Source organism: Xiphophorus hellerii, chromosome 11, assembly GCF_003331165.1.
Source record: "Xiphophorus hellerii strain 12219 chromosome 11, Xiphophorus_hellerii-4.1, whole genome shotgun sequence".
Lineage (NCBI taxonomy): Eukaryota > Metazoa > Chordata > Actinopteri > Cyprinodontiformes > Poeciliidae > Xiphophorus > Xiphophorus hellerii.
This window is the reverse complement of record NC_045682.1, coordinates 3,744,738-3,770,117: the sequence shown is the minus strand read 5'-3', so window position 1 is coordinate 3,770,117 and position 25,380 is coordinate 3,744,738. Positions and strand designations below refer to the sequence as shown.

The 25,380-nt window shown below is 38.8% G+C and overlaps 1 protein-coding gene across 1 annotated transcript in view; it reads left to right on the top strand.

Moving 5' to 3' along the window:
* The window catches only part of klf8 (Kruppel like factor 8), a 72,569-nt gene extending 48,023 nt beyond the window's left edge, over window positions 1–24,546 (top strand). The window contains exons 3-7 of the mRNA XM_032575849.1: window positions 6,890–7,138; window positions 7,222–7,456; window positions 13,250–13,361; window positions 16,951–17,090; window positions 17,796–24,546. Of these exons, the coding sequence (XP_032431740.1) occupies window positions 6,890–7,138; window positions 7,222–7,456; window positions 13,250–13,361; window positions 16,951–17,090; window positions 17,796–17,977 (918 nt within the window). The 3' untranslated portion in view covers window positions 17,978–24,546. The remainder of the gene's footprint in view (window positions 1–6,889; window positions 7,139–7,221; window positions 7,457–13,249; window positions 13,362–16,950; window positions 17,091–17,795) is intronic.
* The last annotated feature ends 834 nt before the right edge of the window (window positions 24,547–25,380 follow it).

The window sequence follows — 25,380 nt, the reverse complement described above, 5'->3', positions numbered from 1 at the left end:
TATTTTTGATCAAAAAATTTAAATCTATTTGTATTGTTTAGGAGCACAAATTTAAATTAACCAAATGGAAAATTAAATCTTAAAAAAGTGTAATTAACTATATTAACAGATAGGTAATATTTGTTTTATTTATTCAATAATTTAATATAAATATATATATATTTTTAACAAATAAATTAACAAAAATGCACAATTAGGAGAATTTTTAAAAAATTTCCTTTAGTATAAAATATTTTGTAAAAAATAAAGTTAACATCGTGCTGAATATGTCATTTTAAGTTTGTAAAGTATATTTTGAGTATTAAAAACAATAAGAACAATAGGAAAATGAATAACATAACAAAGATTTTTTTTCTTCTTTTCTGTTAGAATAACACAAAATATTAAATTGTAGATTAATATATTGCTCTAGGAATTACAAAAATAAATAATTTCAACTATTAACAGCACAAATTTGGAAAATGTGTGTATTTTTTTAAATACAAAAAATGTATGATAAATTTAAATAATGAAATGTACATCATAATATAATATGATTATATTATAATTGTATGTATTTCCTCTATTTACCAAATAAAACTAATTTTGAAAAGTTTTCTGCTTTAGTTAAACTGAGCTACAGTTTGAAGGCAAATATATAGACGCATAAAATGTTTCTGGAAACATGGAACAAAAAATGTTTTTTAAGCTCAAACACAACAAACAATCATGGCACACTTTTTGGCTTAATGTTTTAATAAGGCGTTTATTTTGTAGATATACTGTATCTATAGTGGGATGTACTGCGATGGACAAAAGCTGCTCTGATGCTGAGTCTTCATCAAGGATCATCCATAAAACCAGGATTATAGTTTTATTGTTTCTATATTTGCCTATAAACTGAAGGAGAACAATACCTACCAGTGGTGATCCAACAGAAACAGTCTGTTTCCTCTGGTTAAACGGAGGACTCGTCTGTGCCAGCTCTTCCTCTAATGAAGTGCTGAAAGATTTACCGTGCACCATGATTCAATCAAGATATTTTAATTATGAAAGGGATGAATACGGCGCAGGAGACGGGCGAAAGCGCTTGTTGCAGTGTTGTTTTTGGTTTTATCAGAGTGAAAAGACGAGTTCCTGCTTCCCCAGCTGTGCAGAAGCTACATGTTTGCTGTTTGAACTCAGATTGCTGTGGCTCTGGAACTGCTCTGCTGTCTGTTACTGTAGGTGGATGTAACGTATCTCCCAGAACTCGTCTTTCCTGTAAGTCGTTACCTCGGAACAAGGAAGAAAGGGAACGGGAATATTTTTGCAGTTTTAGAAGAGGGTATGCTGTGACTGTGAGTTATAACTTGAAAAACCCTCTGGTGACACTTTGACTGTCACTGAGGTGTGAAACACGGAGTGGAGTGACGAGTGATGAGCGAGGCCTCACTGTTGACCTCTTCACCGTCATAGTGTGGCAAGCTTGTTCGAACAATTCAGGAACAATTTTTACACAATGCTAATTATATATAGTTATGCAAATGTTAAGAAATTAAAAAATGACTCATCGAACAGCAAAAGTTCATCATTTTACTGCCTTTTGAGTAGACTGTTCTATTGAAACATTTTCACACAGCCTGGTTTACTCCCCTTTCATCAAACTATTAGTTTGCCTAGAAAGTCTGATTCATTTGGGCAGGTGTGAATGCATAATGGAGTTCTGATGCAGACCACTCCCGCTCCATTTCCGTTTACATTTCCTGAAGAAGACATTTGCGCTCAGTGTCTCCTTCTGGGATGTTTATGTCGGTTTCTTCAGTAGTTCTTGGTGCAGCGCCCCTACAGGTGAGGAGGGGAGCAGGTTTTTCAAAGGGTTTGGTTTGTTTGACACAGTGCAGCGAACCGCAGCAGCTGAAAATATAACAAATGTTGTAATCTTGGTTCCCAGTCAACCAAGATTGACTGGTTGACTATGGTAACCAGTCATAGTCAACCTGTGACTATGGTAACAGTTACCAGTTACCATAGTGTAACTGGTAACTGGACAGTTACCAGTTACACTATGGTAACTGTCTAAAAATCCATTCGTTGGCAGTGAGCTTTTCCTGCCCACTGCCAGAGTTTTCCTGTCAAATCACTCCAGACCGAAGCGAACCTCCATTTTTGGTGCGTTTTGGTGTGTAGTGAGCAACAGGAAAAAGTCTGGCCTGGTGGCTGGGATCAGTCTGCGAACAGGTGAATCCAGCAGGGCAGGAAATGAGAGCACAATGCTCTCACCTAAACACTGGTTGTAGCTAATTGGTGTTGGAGTGGATGGAGCTACATCTGTGTGAATGTTGTCAGCTGTCGTTTCTTTTCTCTCCTTCTTCATGTCTGTATTGTGCTGTCCATCTCTGCCCTTATGATCAAACGTAAAAGCAGCAGAGAAACCAGTTCACCTTCAAATGGAGGCACTAAGGAGGAATCTGTCTTAAGGATTCCTCCTGAATGCCTCCGTTTGGAGGTTTTTCTGCCCTGTCTCACTGGGACAGTAGGATGTTGGGATCTCACTGGTGTTTACCTGCTAGACACGATCTCAGAAAAGTGGGCGACAGCCGGATGGAGAGATGGATAAATTGATTGATTGATGGATAGACGCTTGACCCGGCCTGTTTGGATGGATGTAATTATGAATGTGTCTCTGCTGGACCATCATCTTGATTCCATGTCGTCTAACAGAGAGCACAACAACAACAGCAGCATCAGAAGTTTAGTCATACAAATAATCAAGCTGCCTTCATCTGGTTTGTGGGATTCATTCTGTGGTCAGTTGGTTCAATAATTATTTCTATTTCCCCAAGTGCTCCAAAATTACATAACCATATATTCATTTGTTACCTTAAAATGACAGTTAAAAATCCCACGTATACCAGTAAGCTGCACAAACCGTTCACCATCCTTTAATTGACCTCCTCTAACCTGACCAGTTTCTCTCTGTTAAATGCTTACAGTCACATCACTAAAACCAGACACACACACACGGTTAAAACGTCATTTAAAGCCACTGCCAGCTCTGAATACCTCATCCTTGTTCACATGCATTAAACGCAGTCATACGTCTTACATGTGTCAGCTGTCCTCTGTGGGCCAGCTGACAGCTGAGCTTTATTGCCCACCCGTAAATCACTCATTACCGGTACCAAACGTGCGGCCCCAAGTACAAGATGATTAAAGTCCTGCGGACGCCGAGGGAGCGCGTTCCTCCGCCGCCGCAGTCACAGCTGCCGGCCGCATCAGGCAGAGTTCGGGATCGCATGAATTAATTGCAAGATGAGGACCGGGTGACCCATTTTACGGCTGAGCTGTTGAACTGAGGAATGCAGGCGGATGAAGAAGAGCAACACATCACACTCAGTCAAGGGTTTCAGTTCAGAGCATCCCGATGTGGGAAGTTTATTGTGACTTAAACAAAGTCAGTTTGATGCGAGTCTCTTTGACTTTGGAAAGTTCTTAGCAAAAGTTGAATTTGTTTATTTAATTGCCGTCAAAAGCCCAAAGGCTGTCTGGTAGAATTCCATTTCTTTATGACTTATGGACCTCTCGCAATAACACATTTTGCTGGACAATAAATTGTCCCAGAAGTTATTGCAGTAAACAATAATATTCAAGTGATCTAATGGTAATGGCAAGAACACATTCTCAAAGATCAATAAACTTTATATTCTAATGAGCATTTAACACTGGAACTGGAAGACATTTGAAATATCCAAAATAAATAAACGAAACAATAAATAAAATGAATTATGAAGTCTCTGTACACAAAATTGGCCAAAGCACCAGAATGAAGACTTTCGTCATCCAGTTTTTGGTAGAAATTTATCATGCAATTAATTGACTTATCGCTTTTTGCGACATACCTAACGGCTTATAGATGCGCTGAGAGAAGAATGTCTGTCAGTAATACGCTCCAGCTTCTGCCAGCATAAACACAGGAGGGAGCAGCAACATGCTTTCTGTGGAATATTGTCTCTGGAAATCAAACTATATTGTCATAGAAACAGTCTTTAGTCAGAGGCTTCTTCAGAATTGTTGCAAGACTGACTGCTCCAGGACATTCTTCCTGCCCACAGCAGGAACTCTTTGAAGATGCTTGGATGATATTAGTTATGCTTACTTTCCATCTTAGGATAAAAAAAAAAAAAGATTTTTGAACTGAATTGAATAACAAAATGTGAAAAGGTTTAAGTTGTTTAAATATTTTCTCAAGGCAATGTAATTTATTTGAATTGCACAAACTCAGTTTATATCTCCACATATGATTTCCGTGAACTAACCTGTGTAAAAGCTACAAAATATTTTTCTTTTTCTAATTTTTATCTCGTCTCGAGTCCAGAAAAGATCCTCTACTCTTTGTTCGAGACGGATCCTTTCGGAGTCTTTGTTTGTGGATTTCTGCTCAGGATCGTCTGAGCAGCCGTGAGGAGAGGGGAAAAACAGGAAAAAAAAGTACATGAGCGAGTGGGTAGAAAGGAAAGCTGCCGTGGGGATGAGAGGGTGAGGCACCGAGGGTGTGGTTGGTGTAAAGAGTGAGGGATGCTGAGGAGGGAGAGGCGGAGGTGTCAGAGGTGTGGTCCTGAAAGAGGGAGAGTGAAGAGGGGGGGTGAGATGGAGGGATGAAGGATGGAAAGGTGAACGGGCTGGGAGGGAGAAGGAAGGGAGTTGGTGGTGGGTGGAACGAGCGGAAAACATGGAGTCAGCTGATGGCTCTCAGTTTCCATGGAAACGGCAGGGCCTTTCCCACCCACTCCGTCTTCCTTCCTTCCTTTCTGTCTTTCTTTCTCTTGTTTCGTTCTCTCTTCCCTGCCTCGCTCACTTCTTTCACACTTGATTTTCTTTTCAGGATTTTGTTTCCGTTCTTCCTTCCCTTTGACCGTCTCACTATAATCGCGTTACGGCTTTCCTTTTTCTTTGGCCTATGATAATCCTTTTCTTATTTTCTTCTTTTTCTCCATTTTGTTCAGGAGACCTTTGCCAAGTTTTGAACAATTTTAGATTTTGAATTCACTTCAGATATACCTGTTGGCCTCTGCTTTCCTTTCCTTTCCTCCTTTACTTCTATTTTTCTCTTCCTCTTGTCTTCTGAGCTCCTTTTTCTTTCCTCTTCTCTGTTCATTTTTGTTCTCTCCTGCTCAGTTCATCCGCAGAGAAAACAGATAATATATCCGACACAAAGAGCAGGTCATTAGCACTTTTAAATCTCCATTTGTAAATTTAGTTTTGGAGCTGGAAGAGAAGACAGACTCATCCCTTTAAAAGAAGTTAATCTGTAACAAATTCAACCAAACATGCAGAACAAATAGTTTCCTTATTACACTCTTGTTATTTGCATAGACATCCAGGTGGATATCTGATGTTTACATGTTTGTTAATCCGTTCACCTTTATAAACCCAGCTTCCAGCTGAATGCATGACCTGATAAAAGGGTGTAGCAGAGCCTCCACCCTCTCCTCCTCGCCCAGAGCCAAACTATGCTCAGCTCAATTGGATGAAGGCCAATTCCTGGACTGGAGCCTCACTGCTGTTCCCTCTTCCACTTCTCCTCTCTCTCTCTCTCTCTCTCTCTCTTTCAGCCTGTACCAGTCTCTCTCCATACCCATGCAGCCTTCTGTCTCTGTCCGTCTCACTTTCTCATCCACCTCCCCCTCTTCCCAGCGTTCCACACAGCAGCCATTGTTCGCTGTACTTTGGGGCTGCATGGCAGCTGAGCCCTGGGTGGTTGGAGAGGAGAATCGGCGCTCCATTCCTCTAAGGAGGCTCAGAGAACGAGGGCTTATTGGATCCCAACGCCGGCATTCCCGCTTCCACTGCTTGGGAAAAAAGACTGAATATGAAATGACACGTTTATAGAGGCATATCGCTTGTCTGATGGCATCATTTCTGCACCGTTTTCCAGTTTAAATAGTCTGCCTTACTAAAATTCCCTTTATTTTGAATCTCATTCTGTTTCACTGCAAAAACACAAAATCTTACCAAATATTTTTGTCTAGTCTAAATATCTATGCAATGAAATAATACAAAACAAGAAACTTTTCATCAAAATAATTATTGGATATTGATAAAAAGTACAAGTTCTCCTGGCAGATTTTTCACGATAACAGGGGGAAATGTCTTGCTATGAGTGAAATACTCTGCCAGTGGAAATAGTCTGCTGTTGTATCAACCTTCCAGACCTCCCAGGTCTTCTGGTTCTGGTTCTGCTCTGCATCCCCAGAACCAGACCCAGACATTGAAAAGCAGCATTCAGCTTCTATGCTTCACAAATCTGGAACAAACTTTTCAGAAAACTTCAAAACTGCTGAAACAGTGAGTTCTATAAATCAAGACTAAAAACCAAATTGTTTAGAATTTTTTTTATTTAATAATTGGAAAATATATACATTCTAGTCTGAACTATAAATGTAGTTGTCTTATTTTGCCACTGTACTGTTTGTTTTGTTTATTTGTGTTATGTTTTTATCACATAAAGCACCTTGAAACTTGACTTTCTTCTTTCTGTTAAGATTACTTTCTAAGGTAAAAGGCCTTTTTATCAAGACAGAACTTGACACTGATTAACAAACTTATGTTTGGTAAATGCCTACCGTACAAAACTTCATTATTTCAAGGGAAATTTAAGAACTAGGCTTTAGTTTCTCAGCATTTCTCGTTTTAAAACAAAGAAAAACATAAACCTTTTACAGTAAGAGAAAGCCCACATTTTCTTGGGAAAAAAGCTACAAAAGATTGTTTGAAAACTTCTGTCGTCATTATTGTACTGATTTGTCGTGATTCACATTAGTAATGTAATCTATTATTTAATGCTGTATGTCATATGATATGTCTAATGTGTAAACAACGTCTTGTTTTAGTCTAATGTAGCTCTTCCCCTTCTTTCTTCCCCCGACAGGCGGATGTAGGTGATGACTGCTCCCAACCCACAGACCTGAAGATGAAGTCAGAGTTCAAGGCGGAGCCGTCTTCGCCTCACTCGAGTCCCGCTGAGGACCAGACCGAACCCGTCGACCTGTCGCTCAACAAGCCTCGCTCTGCTTCCACAATGAGCTCCACGGTCAACCCGGCGCCCAGCAGCGTCATGTCCCAGCCCGGCCTTTCAGCCACGCCGGTTCCCTCCACGGTACAATCCATAGGCTCAATGGTAAACACAAACTCCTGCCTCCTCTGTTTATTCATAATAAGACACACAGCATGGTTTCTGACTCCATCATGTTCTCCTGCCAGGTCCTCTCTCCAGGTTCTATCCTAGCAACACAAGGAGCCGGAGGACAGCAGATTCTCCACGTCATCCATACAATCCCGTCGGTCAGCATGCCGAGCAAGGTGGGCCAACTGCAGACCATCCCTGTGGTGGTGCAGTCGCTTCCTGTAGTTTACACCACCATGCCCACAGACGGCGTCGCAACGGCAGCCATCACAGTGCCACTGATAGGCAGCGACGGGCGCTCAGAAGGATCAGGTGAGTGGGTTGTTGTGCTGTTTGAGACTCCTCCTGAATCTCAAAGTTTTAATTTGGTCTTAAGGTTGGGTTAAACCGCACAAATCCATAAAGATAAATACATTACAGAGTCCTGGTTTGTAGCAATAGCTGGGATATTTTGACTTCATCTCACTCTTCTTAGGCTGTATGAAACACTGTTAGCAACTGCTGATAAAACGCTGTTTGCACTTAGGATGTTTTCACACCTGATTGACTCGAATTGATTGTGGACCAAAACTTCAAACAAACTAAACCCTTTGAAAACATGTTCCCCTCCTGCCTGTGGTGGCACTGCACCGAAAACCACTGAAGGAAACGACACAAAAACCTCTGAAGAAGGCACTTCTTTATGAAACGTAAACAAAAATGGAATGGTGTCAGATTTTAGAGGTTGTAGGATTTCTCTTTTGCCTTTGGCAAAAACACCCATTTCTACCACTAGTGCTACAGAATGCCCTGCGCTATGGTCCACTTCCTGCTTTTGGAACGGTCTCTGATGCGATTGGTATTCTCATATGCATTCCAACCACAGCAGAGTTCAATTCAACCAAGCTGAGACCTAGGTCTGGCAGTGGACCAGAGTTCGCACTTTTAGTCCGCATCAGAGTTTGATTGCTCATTCACACCTCCCCAAACGAACCAGACTTTCTAGGCAAACGAATGAGAGTCTAGTTAGACTTTGATTAAACATGACTGGTGTGAATGCACCCCTTGATAGTAGACAGGTGCCTGCTTCGGGTGCCTAAAGACTGGACTACTGATGCAAAGATGGAGTAATACTTACTAGCTATGGGCTGAAAATGTTGTGTTGTTACCTTTCCAATGCTTTAAGTTGTTTTAATGAGATACCAGCAGAAGTTGCATGAACGACTAAATACCTCTTTGGCTGTATGAAGCATATAGAGACAGTTCTTCACCCTCCCTTACTTGTCCTGAAAGCTGGTGTTAAGATCTTCGTTGGTAGCAGATGACTAATAGTTTTAGGAAAACATCTTGGATATTATGTTGTTGTTTTGTTTTTGCAAATCTTTTGTTGCCTGAAATTCAAGATATAACCACTTTCAAAGGAGTCGGACTGTAATGATGTCACGTGTGCACACTGCTGATGTGCCGCTGATCTCATCAAACTGGAGCGAGGATGAGGTTGAATGAAGTGTCGCCCATCCTTGGGTAAACTCTGGGCATAGACCTGCCTTCACCTCTTTGACTAACTTTTTAAAGTCCCTGTTTGCTTCACCTTGGTTTCTAATTCAAACCAGCATGGCCTCGACTCAGGAATGTAAACGACGGAGGCAGTAACTCTGGAAAATTTCCACAAGACTCTGCGGCGCTCTGACCGGTCTGAAGATGCTCTCGGACTGTTTGTCCTCAGCAGCCTGTGACGTTCAGTACATGCCAGTAGCTGCAGCGTTCTAATTTATCATCTTTTTTCCTTCTTCCTATTTTTTTTTTTTACATCCATGTCTCAAACTAGCCCTCTTACTTCCCCCCAGTTCCCAGCAGCGACTTTTAAAAATGTCAGGTCAGGATTTCTCAAGGGGTTAAAACTGTTTTTCACTTGTGAGAAAAGTAGAGCTTCTGTTTGAAGCTTTACTGTTTATATGGGAAGGCAATCTTGTTAATACAGAACCATTCATATAAAAGTAGGGCTGTAACTAATGATTATTTTAGTAATCAATTATTATAATTCTGACAATTAATCAATTAATCTGTTAAAAAAAAAGAAAAGAAGAAGAAACCTTTCAGAGTGAAGAAAATCAGGTTGATTGATAGGGGGAAACGGTGTCTTTAATGAGAGCCATATTTAAGCCAATGTGAACTTATTGGCTTGAACATGTTGTCCTTTTTCTATTAGACTAAACAACTAAAAGTTGTTTGTGAAATGTAAAAACTCATAGTTACTCTAAAAAAAAAAAACTGTACAACTTTATTATATTTTTTGCCTATGGAGATTGAGATTTTTTCATCTGAGCAATGCATGCCGTGATGATGAGGTGGGCATGCTTTGGAAGACTATGCTCTATAAACTTTTATACACCTGAAATCTGTTGAAATTAATGAACGTTATCGGCTTGATCCACTACTATATTAGCTAGAGCTAACACCATCAGTAGAAGCTAACACCAGTAGCAGGAGCTAACATGATTAGTGGAAGCTAAAGCAAAGCCAAAACAAACTGTAACATAAGTCAATGCTTAAAGTGACAATAAAGCATCTTAAAGCCATTGTAACACACCATTTTAATATATTGAACGAAATGCTTTCATCCCGATGCTAACTGTAAACAGTTTGAGTTAGAAATTGGAGCTCTTTAAATCATGTGCTCTCTTTTCCGGCTGACATTTCCAAACAGCAGCTGCACAAACAGCAGCTTTTTCAGCCAACTCTCTCCTCGTCAACCATTTGATTCTCCTCATCTTCATTTCCTCTTGTCATTTCTGCTTTGCCTTCTATTTCAATGCACTATGGTTCAAATTGAAAGTGCTAAAGGTTAATCATTGAACAAAAATTACAGAGCTAGCACGGTAGCACCTAGGAGATGCTATCTACCAGGGATGGATGGCAGCATAAACATCCGTGGGGTAGTATTTTATTTAATTTCATAAATTGTATATATTGTTTTCACGTCTATTGTTACAACTAGTCAGATGACTTAAAGACTTCATCCCCTTTGTGCCAGATTAAATCAGATTAGCAGCTTGAAAACCTGATAATGCTCTACAAAAGCACCTTTCCAGATACTTGTAGCATTATTCAAAATTACAGTTTTTGCTGTAAGGACAAACACAAGATAAATTTTTTTATGATTTTCCATGTCATTGAATGTCTACATTTAGGTAGATTTTAAGAATTTTGAAAGGCCCCCACTTATTTATTTATTTTTCCAGTGTTGGTGTGGTTCATCAGGCCAGGTGGATTCTGAAGACCTTGTGTTGCGTATTTAGATTTCTGTCCATATTTTCTGGCAGCACTGGAAGTAAAATGTGCAGCGCACAGATAAAACTTTTTGACGTTTTGTTCAGCCTTGTGTGGCTGCAAGGCGAGCAAGCTGGAGGCAGATGACGCTTCGTGCGCCGCGGTGGTGTGTGGGAGGCAAACGAGATTTAAAGCCGGCTGGAAGGGTGCAGAGAGAAAGCGGGCTCCATGACTCTATGAGTTGGGAGGGTCCGGCAGGAAGGATGTGAAGGAGAGGGGAGCGGCTCAGGGGGCTGGACAGGAGACAAGATGGGTTGTTTCTTTCTCTGCCTTTGAAAAAGAAAAGCTGCAGCAACCAGAGGACTGGGGGGGTTGATGATCTCAAGAGACAAAAAGCAAGTCTTTGCTTGGTGTGTATATGCATACCCTCCCCACGTATGCATATACTCCACCCAAATTCCTTGCATCACCCCTCAGACCTCCCCACCCCTTACTGCTCTCTTCAGGCTGGTAGAATTTGAACTGTTGGGTTCCACATTCCTGCAGATAGCAGACGAGGGGGAGGTCACTCCTGTCTCCATTCACTGTATTACTAGATATAAAGTGGCAATCTTGTGTAAAAAAAAGTGTTTATTTTCTTCACTCCTGGTATTGTTGCTTGATCTTTTCAAAAGTATTAAGACTGAATAAAACAAATAATTCAAAGCAAAGCAATGCAGCTCTTAAAACTGCTAAATACATCAGATAATTCTGCACAACAAGGTCCATAAAAGTAAAAAAAAACCCAACACATTCCTAAATGGTCATATAAGACAGCTACACGAAGGTATTGTGTGATGGATAAGAAATCAGCCAACATTTACATATGGGTGCCAGATAGGATTGTCTCTGTGTTGCGTAATTGCAAAAATAATTATTTCAGGACAAATCTGGGCCGTAATGGGACCTAAATGGGTACTAGATGTTTTATTTAATTTGAACTGATTGCGATTGGACAGAAACCTGCAAACAATGTGTCCAACTGTTTCTGATGATTGGGTGTTTTTAGATCCTCGAAAGGAGTCTCATACAAAAAGCCTGACCCACAAACAAGAATGTCTCAGTAAATGGCAATATTATCGTGTATATACATATTAAATATCATGAAGTATTTATTTTCAGTGTCAGTGTTCAAAAGTGAAACTTGGAAACTAAAAAAAATTTTAATATTGCAAAAAGCACTAAAAAAAATGCATTTTTAAAACAGTGATTATAACCTACGCAATTATGATGAAGGCTGCTGACTTGAAAGTTTTCCAGCGGACAATCACAGACATTTGTTTCGAGGTCAATAAGCCACAAAAGAATATTTCTAGTGGCTAAATTATCAAGCTACTTTTTTGTTTAGCCCTTTTGCTAATGTTGAAAATGTTTAGCACAGTTAGCTTCGCCTACATTAGATTTCTCAGATATATTCTAATGCACTGATTTACTTGGCTGTTTGTGAACTTTCAGCTGAATGAAGTTCAACATCTGTGTTTTTCAACTGTTAAGATTTCTTCACACACTCTTATTTTGAAGTGTGTGAAGACTGTTTACGCAGCGTTCTCGCTCTTTTTTTCTCAAAACAAGAAACATACAGGAAAAAAAAATAAATCATGGACAGTAGAGATCAAGACATAAATGTAAATAAAGTGTCTTGGGGTATTATAAAACATGTAAATTATAAGATCAAATTATAGTAAATAGAAGTTAGCAGTTTAGCATTTCTTCCAATGAATACGGTATTGCTGTAGTTATCTAGTTTTAGCAGAACTAATGTTTATGATTAGTGCTGTAGAATTAACAGCACTAACATTTTTGTGCCCCACCCATTAGATGTTGCTAAAGACGTTGGCTGATTATAGATTCCTGTATCCAGGCATGTAAATGGAAAGCTGAGTGGAAGGAAAAAGTGTGGAAAAAAAGAGTGCACAACACGGATAACTACAGCCATATTGTGATGATGGGTTGTGGCTGGTCTAGCTGCACATTTGTTAGCTTAGGAATCTAAATTTCAGATTTAAATATGAAATAATTTGCTCATTCATGTTGTTTGGTTTTGAACAAGCAGCACACTGTGGTTTTACAGAGCTTTAGCTGAAACAAGCTGACTAGCTGCAAGTCAGTTTAAAGATCTGGCTCAGATCTACAAATCTTTGCAGCCCTGTTCTGTGGGTTCATCACCAGTTGGAGCCTCTTACTTCTTTCTTATTTTCTTAAAAATCACCTCCGACTTTAAAACCTAAGAAATGAGAGGCCATTATTTTCACGCAGAAGAACCAATTCTGACATAATTTTAATCTCTGTGAATGCAGAGAAGCTGAACAAGTCTCGCCCTGCCTCTGGACTATCAGGAGATCACAGCTGAAAAACAAACAGCCTCCTGACTTCACGATAAACAGGCATCTGTGAGGAGTTTAGCAGTTTGCCAAGGCTCCAGGAAACCCAACACAGAGATTTATCTTTCACTCAATTACTAATTAGCTTCTGGGAGTAAAGAGGATGCTTCAGGAAGAGTTTCCTTTAACTCTAATGCATTTGAAAATAAACTGTAAAATGTAGGGATAAAGATACAGGGAATCCCAATATAAGGTTTTGCATTAATGCTACAGCTTAGCAGACCACACCCTCTGATACACACTCAGACTCAGACAGTCTTTGTCTTGCCAAGTTGCCTAAATCCTGACATTGTAATTCTCCAATTAACCCCCTGCTGTTCTATTCTCTGCTTTCCACCCATCCCCACCGCTTTTCCACCTTCCACCGTCTCCACGGTTCCACTCATCTGTTTAAACAACTGATTTATGTTTTCTGTCATCCTCTCCTCTCCTGCAGTTCGCATCAAGCCGGGTTCGACGTCTCCAGTAGAGTATCAGAGTGACAGCGACGCAGAGAGCGGTACAGAGTCTGGATCGGCCTCCCTCAGCGCCCAGAGCATCGACGCAGGGTAAGCGCGTCCGTCCGTCCATCCGTCCGTCCCTCCCTCTCTCCCTCCCTCGCTCCCTCCATCCCTCAACAAATTTTGTATCAGACATAACAACCAAAACAACAGCTCTCTCTCTACAGGTCCCACGTATCCTGTTAAATGTTAAAGTTCATTACAATTAATAGAAGATGGTAGAACTCTGTTTTTATATTGTTTGAAAAGATTTGCAAAGTTGCATTTAATTGAAACGAGAGGCTTATGCAACAGTGTCCAGTTCCATTTCTGCTATATCAGCCCATAGCATAAATGTCTGGTCATAATGTACTGCCCCTTGTTTGAAGAAACACACACAAAGCATATCAGCAGAAACATGTCGTTCTGTCAAGAATGGTGGTGGAGGGTTTATGCTATAGGCCTACCATAAGCTCTACTGTTGACCATCATATACTGAGAAAAATGTCAGATCATCCCACTTGACGGATGTGTTTAACTAGGATTTAGACAAAGAAAAAAAAAAAAAAAGAAAGTCCAAGTCTATCAATTAGCATATGTTTGCAGCCACTGGAGTCGCTCCCTGCTGGTTAGCTCTGCACTTAACATATTCATGATGCCTTTTTGCAACATTAATGAGAAGTGGAAGTTTTCACAATACTGTCTTTTTGCAAGTCAATCTCAAAAGGATCTTTAAGCACATTTTATTTTTTGCTTTCGTCTTGATTTTCAAAATAACTTCTTTAACAAACCTGATTCTCTCTGCTGAAATAAACACCAAATGGTCAAATGTACGTTTTTCTGCACACCTTAACCAACTAATGATTTTTCCCCCCAATTATCAGCGAGGAAGCTAACCATTAAAACATGATTAACTCTGCAAGGTGCAGTATGTCTTTGTAAGTCGCTGAAGCTGTTGATATGCCATTAATGCGACGTCAGCTGACTCTAGAAGCCATACTACAAGTCAGCAGGGTCAGAAAGAGAGTGCAATGTGCAGCAGGGTTTATGAGAAATTCGGTCTTTGCGTGGGTCACCTCCTTCGCCTGCAGGCTCCTGACTAATTAGATTACTGCAGCGAAGCCATGACTGGATGCTTATATAACCTTATATAACCCACCATACAGCTGAACACACTGGAGACGCCCAGGCTGCAACACAGGAAGACAAAGTGTGCAGAGAGACTGGAGGTGCAGTCTGTATACTTCATACAAAGAAGTCTGAGATGTTGCAGAAACACTTCTCAGGGTGTGTGTGTGTGTGTTAGTGTCCAGTGGGTTCATTAGAAGATCAGCACAGGGTTTCTGCCACACCCGCATGGGCGCGGCGCTGTTACTTAACTGTATTTCCAGGGTGTGGACGCTGATGGTTTGTTCAGTTCTGTAATCTACATGTGTGTGCATGACGGAGAGACTGCCTTGTAGAAACTCAGCACATTTGTGGGGTATTTTATATTTATAAGAAAGATTATTTGGACAGTTGTGCGTTTGTGTGAGAGGGAAAAAAAGGGATTGCTTGTGCGACTGTGTGTTGCTGGGCAGGGCTGTCCCAGAACCGGGGTGTAAACAAGGGTTACGTAAGCAGTTTGCCGTCGCACCTTTTTGTAAAATGGACTTGGAGATCAGTGATTCATTAACCGCCCCCAAAAAATCTTCTGAGACATTTTAAATGACTGAAAGCTTTATAATTTAGATACTTCAGCAGAAAAGAGAAAAGTAGATCAGAGTGAAATTAAGAAGAGATAGTTTCTGTTTCAGCACCGGCCTTGTTCATTTGAGGAAGACAGAAAAGAATAAACGGAATGATTTGAATACATGACGAAGAGAGACAGGTAATAGGTAAAATACAGTAGGTTGTCTTGAGAAGCTGTTGGAGAGTGAATGTGTGACGCCACCTGCTGGGCAGAGATGAAACTACAACATTATTCATATTCACAGAACTGATGCCTGCTTATATTTTAGAAAAACAACAACAAAAATCTTCTCAGGACTTTCCTCTTAACTAGAAAAATCAGCATTTTTGGAGAAAGCTCAAAGGGAGTTCTCTAAGCCAAACTGATGAGCTCAGCTGAAGAAAGAACTTCAAGGGTTACGTAATGCAGTTTGCCATCACACCTCTGTGTAAAATGGACTTGGAGATCCATTTATGGTAGCTTTGTTAGAAAACAAAACTACCATAAATATTCAAAGAAAAACCTTCACAGATACGTAGAAATATACTGAACAATCAAAGCTTGAGCTAAAGCCAAAAATTGTTGAAGAAGTTGATACTGAACCTGATCAGCAGACTAACATGAGAGCTGATGGCTGAAAACCTGAATGAAGTCAAAGTGAAATCCATTGATAGTCAAAGGGTAGTACTTTCACTGTTCTTAGGCCCCTTGTGCTCACAGGCCTTTAACAGTTAATAAATTCATTACTTTCAAGCACTTATGCCTACATGTACCTTAGTCTACCTTAGTCTTTCCTGCTCTACATTGATTAGTTGTCAAACTATATATTTGACAGCTTAACTCAGCTTCCTATGCTTAACTTCGGATAATATGAGTTACAACAACATACAATTTCATTTTTGGATTATTAGAATATTTTTGAATTGAACTGAATGCCTGTTAGCTACCTATTTACCATGCTAACAGCAGCTTATATATTATAACTAGCTGAAATGCTAAAATGAGCAGCTCTATTATGGTTGCTAACATTTAGTTAAGTTCAAATCAGTTCACGTGCTACCATTAACTAACACACTAACATTAACATGTTGGCTAACACTAACGTGTTAGCTTATGCCAGCCAAATCTCTTATGCTAACAACAGTTTATATGCTATCATTATTTAAAGGACCATTACGTACACAATTAGCAGAAGAGGTTCTTGTTTAATGATGCTCCAGCTCATGTTATAGTTTCACAGGCAAAGCTGTAGCAGTAGTTTCTTCTATAACCACTACTGTAACTAGTTTTAACTCTGGAAACTGCTGTCACTGAAGAACTTTACTGTTTCAGAAATAGCACTGCAATTGTAACTGAGAAAAACACAACAGGCAACTTTATATATAAAATACAGTGGTGTTTGCACATAAATATAGATGTTAGCATAAACAAACTCAATCTTTCCTGTTCTGTTGTGCCATCTGGTCCCGATGTGTTGGTACTCCAACATTCTTCCAGTGAATAAGCTACATGTTTAAACTGATAAGTCTCTCACAAAGGAAATGCTGAGCCAAGGATACCCTGGCCATTTTCCAGTGAAAGACAGATGAAGGTTGGAAATGAGCTAAAATTGATTTTCCCTTTCATTTGTGGTCTAAAATCCAATACAATAATAATATATCCTACATCCCAATACACTTTCTGGCATTATCAAAGTCAACCAGTCACAGACAGTTTTGATTAGCTTTCTTTTTCACTTGAAGAAAATCACTAAGTGGTGGTGTTGCTAAGGTAGAAGACTGGGTTTATGGGATGTTTTGACTTCCATAAACCCAGGACTGCTCTAATACATTGATATGATTTTTTATTTTAAAAACAGGTTACACAAACTGACATGAAATAAAAAAAATGGTATTGTATTTTCACTGTCCAGCATCACTAACTCCTACTTGCATCTTTCTGTCCCAGGTCAGTTATAGACTTGGAACCTGTCGATCCTGATACACTAGACCTAAAGCGGCGGCGGATCCACATGTGTGACTATGAAGGCTGTAAAAAAGTTTATACCAAGAGCTCTCACCTCAAAGCCCACAGGAGGATACACACAGGTAAAAGGTTTTTTTTTTTTTTTTTTTGCATGCTCGTTCTCACTTATAATTAAATGCGACATAAAGCAAGTGAGTGACTGAAAAAGTGGTTGAGCTACTTTGACTGGATTTATCTGAAAAAAAAAATCAAATGTAAAACTATTAAATATTTTCATATGTTACATAGTAACTCGTTGAAATACTACCGGAAATGCAAAAAGTAAACATGTTTGTATGCTTAACCACATATTCCACAAAATTGCTGAGTTTTTTTTTTTTTAATTTGTTGGTAGTGATTTCTTTTTTTTTTTCCATCCAACAAATACACTTATTAGACAAAAACTGTCTGTTATTGCCTTTACGTTGTGCACGTTAAAAAACGTACTTTGCATGTGAAAGACTAAAAATGCTGCATGTCTTTTGGCCCTCCTGGATTTCCATACGTGAGGAGCATGGGAGCCAGGATTTATCAGAGTTGTGACAGAATACGTGTCGAGTTTGTGTGATTTAAACACACACATCATTAATTATTGTTAGATATACAGTATGTGCTCACATCAGTCTCACTGCACACCCAGAGTCGGTTTTTGAGCAAAACTGGAGGAAAAGTGAAGGTGCTAAGACATCCACATTCCCCTTGGGTGTGATGTCCATGTATGAACTATATATAGTTTAGATGCGTGATGCTGCTGCTTATGTAACAATGATTTTTGTGTTTATTTCTAGGAGAGAAGCCGTACCACTGTACTTGGGAGGGCTGCACCTGGCGCTTCGCCCGCTCCGACGAGCTCACCCGACACTTCCGCAAGCACACAGGAATCAAACCTTTCCGCTGCACGGAATGCGACCGCTCTTTCTCCCGGTCGGACCATTTGTCCCTTCACCGCCGCCGCCACGTGATGATGTGAACTCCCCTCCAAAACCAGCCCATCGAACCGACCTCTGACCCTCTCGGGTTCCCAGAGTCTGCCCGGGTAGACAAGAGCCTCCACGTTGTTCCACGTTTTGCGTCCAGGATTTCTAAACACAATTTGCAGAGGGGGAGCAAGAACACTTCCTCCTTCTCTCCATGTTGAAATTACAGGACAACTGGGAGTGTGTCTGTGCATATGTGTTTATGCATGGTGGATTTATTAATTATCTTCATTGTGCACCCCAGTTCAGTCCTATCTCTACAATCCAGAACTCAGTTTTTGAAAGAATTGGAAAAAGAAGACGGGACTGAAACTCACTCATTCATCCATCCATCCATTAGTCCATCCAAGGGAGAGGAGGAAGAGTAGGGGATACAAAGAGGTTGGTCAGTGTTTTTTTTAAAACCTAATGTAACTTGGATGTCACTTCAGTTGCTCCTTTCTTTCTTTCTTTTTTCATTTAAATTCAGTTTAAGTCTGGAGTTGGTGAAGAGTTGTTCAGTCGCTCCTCAAAGAGTCCAGGAACCTTTTCAGGAATGTTGACGTATTGAAAAGTACGCACTATAGAGTTGTTGGTCGGGAGTCGTTTTGCATGGATTAGTGCATCAATGCAGCGTGGCACATAGGCGACCAGAAGGTGGTTTATAAATGACCTTTAGCTCGCCTTCATTGGTGGATCTGGTTTATCTCATCTTTTAAGTCACATCATAGTAAATGTTTACTCCAGATTTTTAATGAATGGAGGAAATTTAACTGACCTCCTGGGGTTCCTTGCAAACGCAGCCTCCAATATTTATGGATAAAGTACTTTGCCGACTCCATGTTGCAAACCCGCCTGCAGCAGCTGAAGTGACATCTCCGGCATCCTGGTCCACAAACCAACCCACCTTCCCGCCTCTCCTCGGTACATGGAGCTGCAAGACTGTGAACTTTTTAAAGACTGATTTGTTTTGTTTTTTCCAGTGTATCAGTCACGTTGTTTTTGTTCTCCCTTCACCTCTCCCTCGGGCGTGCACACACACTTTTCCAATCCTTCTTCGGCAACAGTATTTGCTTTATATGCATTCTTATTGGTGTTTTACACAAAAAAAGAAAGAAGGAAAGCTAGGCCTTCGGTGAACACTTTGTTTTCTTCTTCCTCCAGGTTTGCCAATCTGAACAGTAACGGCAACAAAAAAAATAAATAAGTCAGATCCTTTTTGTTGATTTTCTGAGGCTGTGAAAAAGACGGAGCAACACAAGTTGTTTAATAAGACAAACTCTTCATGCAGGGAAATATAATAGGGGGGACTTTTCAGATTGTGTGTTAGTTGCCTGCGTTTGTGTGACTGTGGGTGAGTTTTGAGAAAAAAAAAACAACAAAAAAAACTAGAAATAATCAGAAATGAACATTTTTACGAGTGTTTATTGCGGGCATTTGTCAACGTTCTTTTACCTCTTGCCCGTTGAGCCTTAATAACTGAAGTCAATCTGTAAGGGCGAAACCAGAACCACTGAGACGAAGTTTGCAGTCCAAACCGTGACGTAATAAATCAAATAAATCATAAATCCAGCAGCTTTTGGAGGTTTTCTTAGGCCTGGTTCACACGTAGCCGGATGTCATCCACATGTAAACTCAGTTTAATATCATTAAAATTGATTTGTGTTTCATTGACCCTGTATTCTAGCAGGGTTACTAAAAGTAGCTCAACCTTTGTTTTCTTTTTTTTCAAAAAATATTTTTAATTCTAAACACATTACATCGAAAGATTTTCAACACAATAAAGAGGAATAATGACATATAAATAATATAAATTAACCACAATCATTGGCAATATTACTGTTGATGTCTAGAAATATACCATGTAAAATAAATTAAGCAAAAAAAAAGTTCAATATATACATAAATGAGTAAAATAAAATAATGTGCACCTTTTAGTTTGTTCAAATACTACTATTTTCTTAAATGTGCAAGAGAAATCAAATACATATAAAGGGTCTGTTACAATGAAAATAAAAATAAAGAATATAAAAAAGGGCTCTGCTTATGAGATAAAGTTACATTTATTTTCGTTTATTAATCCTTAAAGCAGCTCAACCGCTCTGTCCACACAAATCCTAGTGCCATGTTTTATTCCTTACAGGAAGTCGTGGTTGTTTTGAAGGATGTAATTGGCTGACATAGATTTCAGCTTTGCCCTACACTGCCCCCTATGGGTTTGGCATGTTTGAAACAACGGTGAGTGGTGTAATTCAGCAGGTTCGTGTTGATGAAGACACTTTCTTAAACACATACTGTGGACACAATGTTATTTTTTTCAAATGATGTGGCAGAAATACTTGTTTTTATAAAGATGCGGCTACGTGTGTTCAAGACCTTAAAGACACGGGAGAAAATGTGAGGATCTCCACTAGATTAGTTTAAAAATTCATTTTGTGAATGTGTAGCACCAGAAATCGTTCCATTTTGCGCCTCATGTTCATCTTTGTTGAAACATCCAGTGGCGTACGTCAGGTTTTGGCTGTAGGTCGTCTGTCAGAGGTCCTGAATGAAATTACAGGCACTGTGCCGGGCTGTCAGGGTCCATCACGCCTTTGGGTTCAGACCACGGGGAAACTACAGTGCTCTCCTCACTAGCATTTCTACCCCAAAGGAGGTCAATCCTCTCAGTAAATATACAGTACGCTCCACAAAATACTGAGCAAATCTGCATTTAATGGGTTTTTTGTTTGTTTGTTTTTGTTTTTTAGTGCTGTTCAGCACACAAATCAAACTGTTGGTGTTTCGGAGCAGAACTGATCCTGTGTACATGTCTTAAACAGGCTGGTTTCCAACCCCTGACCTGGGCTGAACTTGATTATGCAACAAAACGCAGACCTCGCTCCATGCGCTGTTCTGTTCAACTCAGTAAGTAGAGCACTAGCTTGGTAGTTTGAACTCACAAGAACCTTAAAAATGGGGGAACGTCAGGATAGGAGCCCGTGTTGTTGAGCAAAGCCAACAGATTCTAAGATTTTATGGAGGCTTCGTTGGTGATTGAAAAAACCTCTTTTATAGTTCTGGTCTGTTCATGTGCAAAAAAAAAAAGAAAAAGATATTCTGTTTATAGACCATACAGATTTTTGTCATCATTTAAAAAATTTGAATGTGAGAACGCAAAGTTAGTGAATGAAATGGACATGCAGGTTTCCTGTGAGCTGAGTGCATGCTGAGACGAGGGCAGGTTGTTGCTTGATCTGCAAACTGCAAAAGAAGAGCAATCCAAATACAGTCACTGGATCTGATTCTGGATTTTAACGTGTTTTGCTGTAAATCAGTGGAGGCCAGTTAAAAGAAATCTGAAAAATTCTTCACGTAAAAACAAATGTTTAAAATCCTAACTCAGTTCAGTCACTGGTTTGGAGGGACATTGTTCTTTTTACTTGAGCAGACCAACACAACAGTCCCAGTTTTCTTATTATCCCCCCTTGCTTCAAGTAAAAAAAGAAAAAGTTACTAAGCACATCTTTTTAGAAGAGTTTATGCATTTGATTGCAATTTTCTTTCTTTTGTAAACTGTTGATAAGACATTAAGGACAAATAATTAAAAGAAATCCATGTACATAACTGTATATAATCAGAAAGTGCAGAGTAAATGTAACGGGTGAATTTCTATTTTTAACACTGACTAGATAATGTGAAAAAAAAAAAAAGTTTTTCTTTTTCTTCCTTTGTTGGTTTGATGACGATGTGTTTCATCATGTGTGTTGTCCCCCCAAAATCTAATACATTTGTTTCGTAGTTTCTTAAAAAGTGGTCCCACTTGTGTTGTGCACACTTGTGTTGCATGGAGAATAGATTTGTTTTTTCTTCTAGTGACGTTGGTGAGCATGTAAGTGCGTGTGAGACAGTTTGGGCGGGTTGAGGATTTTTTATTAAAAAAGACGAACAGGGTTTTTATTTTTAAATAGTAAGAGAGCTTAATATTTTATCAGTGGACCTGATTTGAATTCTGTCACACAAAAAGCACTCAGATGTTGCCGGTGAGGTCAGCTAAGGTTCAGGTGTGGTCAAAAGAAACAGACTTACTGGGGGTTAAATCAGACCTACTTTTACTTCTGTAGAAAGTTTGAAAAGTTCCCAAATAGTACATAAAAGACTGTTGTTATACAAACAAACTACATTACCACGAAAAGATTTCAGCTATAGAAGCAAAACGATCTTTAACTTAGATGCTACATAAACTTAGCTCACTAGCGTTTAAGGAGGGTTGAAATAACAATTGTGAACTATTTTTCTTTAGAACATGTTTTTTCAATCTAGTTTTAGATATTAATGTCGCCATAAAACTCAATCAAAAGACAAAATTTTTCCGAGAAATATCAATTATATCATGGCTAAATATTCTGTTGAGGCAAATGGAGCAATACTAGTTTGTGATGCTTGTAACATTTCAGATTTTAATTTCACATTTTTTACATTTTAGTTTTCTTGTAGTTTAAAAATACCATTAAACATATAGTTTTATCTAGAGACGTTGAAGAGATTACAAGTCTTCTTCTACTAACTCTAAATAGGTAGCTAATTCACTCAAATGCAACACTAGTTGGTAATATCAAAGGTGGACCAGAAAAAAATTCAAATGTTCTTGCTTTATCTGTGTTTTTCAAACTTCATGCAGCTGTTGACCCCAATGCTGAAATGCATAAAGAATGAAAAATCAAACTAAAGAAGCTAAATATTGAAGAAACAGATTCACAAAGGCACAAAAGCTAACATTTCCAGTACTTTACCAATTCATTAATGAAATTAAAATTTCTGTAATTTCTTAAAGCTAAACTATACAAATGCTCTAAAATTATAAATTATGTTTTAAGTGGGAGAACTATTACAATCCCTGACCAATAAATCTATCTGCAAGCTAGTTTACACAAATGCTATCTAACTTTAGTTCACTAAAGCATTTACTAGCATTTATGATGGAGTAAGAAATCAAATGTTAATTTTCTTTTTTATTGGAAGTTTTTCAATTTATTAGCTACAGTTGGAGATACAAATGCCATAATCTAAATATGAGAGACACTCTTAACTAAGAAGCAACGTATTTTATACTGCTGTGACCCCACCGAATCTGGTTTATTAGCCACCCAAAATGAATACTTGAAACTATTATGATTATTATTTCAGCAGTATCGTGGAGCATTCAGATTAAATGTTTGTAGAAACATTTTAAATCAAATATGTTTTGGCTAAGGCAAACGTATCACAGTCGGATAAAACAAAACTTTATGGCAAACTAGAACTGAATTCTGTTAGAAAACAAGCAAGCTGTGTTTTTATCCTTCATCCCAGATCTTACGTCCCTTCATTTTAGAGAGTAGCACTTTAGGGAAAATACTTAACAAGCACAAGAAATCACAGAAGCTTTTGTGAGCAAATACACTTTAGACCTATAGAGTCACACTGAGGAGAGTCAGTAAACACCTGGTCATGACGACTCGGACAAAGTGTGTTACTGTGGGATTTGGAGGGTAAAATGTCCAGTGAAACAATGTGAAAAAGTATTTGCTTCCTCACAAATTTTGTCGGGTTTTGGCAAACTAAATATTTCACATCAGCAAACAAGTTTAATTATCAGACAAAAATGACCACAGAAAATATAAAACGCTGTTTTTAGATGATTTAATTTGAGATAGGCACTGTATGAAAAAGGAGTTGCTCCCTAAGTCAAATTATTGTCTCCATATTATTTGCAGTACTTGGCAATGAGCCTTTTATGAGACTGTGGAAGAACTGTGGTCCTTTTAAGTATAACTCAGAGCATGATGTGTTGCTTATTGAAAATGTTTAGCCTACTTCATGCTGTCCGGCGGGTTCTTTTGAAGTAATTCCTTGATTCTCCAGGTCTGATTTGATCACATCAAATTCAAAATTTAAATGGACCTTTCCAAAAAATACTGATCATCTTGCTACAAAAAGTATGGAACAACTTCTTTCAGGATATTAAAATGCATTTAATGATATAAAACCTTTAAAGCTAAACCAACATAAATATGTAAGAGAGCAAATACTTTTTCATTTTTCTATATACTTAACTTTCCTGTTCTGGTTGTTGTTTCTTTATCAAATCTTTTGTTAGTCAGTATTCCTTCAGAGGTGTTTTTGTCTTTTTTTTTTTTTTTTATGTACACAACCGGGGATGTTCATCTGTGAAACATATTTTTAGAGTTTGACCCCTGCTGAGACGTCACCGCCCGTGTCCGTCTGCGTGCCTCGACCCACCGTGAATCATTTCTCCCGCAAAACCCAGAACTTTTAGGTATTTTCTATTTGAATGCAGTAACTTATGGGCCAGTAGTGTATTTACTCAGTGCAATGCAGTTATCATAATAATACAATTATCTCTTAGTTTCTCTTGATTTCTATTTTTATTTGTACAGAACAAAAGTGTAAAGATCAGTGCGGAAAACGTGAGCTTTTTGATACTGTGACTCATGGTGTTTAAAAGTCGCTTTCTCCCTGTACAGTTGTGATTATTTTGACCCCCTTTCTTCCCTTTCTTCTTCTTTTATAGAATAAAAAAATGTTTTTTGGTGCGATTTCACGCCTGCTGTCTCTGTGTTGTTTCTCATATTACAAACTCACAGTGAGAAACAATCGAGTCAAAATCAAGTGGAAAAACAAAACAAAACAACAACTACTTAAGTTACTGGATTTTGATCGAAACCAGCAACTGAGAGGGTAACACCAGTTACTGGTGCTTCAGGTTGTACTGGCAGTGCATGAAGTAAGTTTTCCTTGAACTGTTACTAAGCACAATTTTAAAGTTATTTTAAGATTGCACAGTGTTAATTTAGTCCTCCACATTTCTAAATGTACATTATGGTACTTTGAAGAAATATAAAAGTACTTCTTGCTAATATACAATTCCTCAACAAATCATTAGGGCCAGACAAAGAGGATATCTTAAATATATTACAAGAATAAAGTCATAATTTTATCAGAATTGAGACGCAACATTACTAGAAGAGGGAAAATAACGGAAAAAAAGCTTTGATATATTTAGGTCTGATGTGACCAGATTGGCTGGTCTATGCAGTTCTTTCTTTGTAATGAACACAATCGTTTGCACAAGTGCTTCAGGTTCTGCCTGCTGATCATAATTTGATACAGATTTATTATAAATGATTAAGTATTTTCTGATTTGTAAAAAACAATACTAAATTATTACTTGACAAGATGCCCAAACTCCTACATTATTTTTAATGTAGGAGTTATTTTTTCACTAATTGATTCATCTAATATTGCGACTTTATTCTCGCCTGATAATGATGTTATTCTTGTATTATGGGCTCTTTGCACCTGCCGCGCTGACGTCACAACCGCATGCGCAAATGCGGCTCTCTTTTTTCAGCTTTGAGTTACCATGACAGCTAGA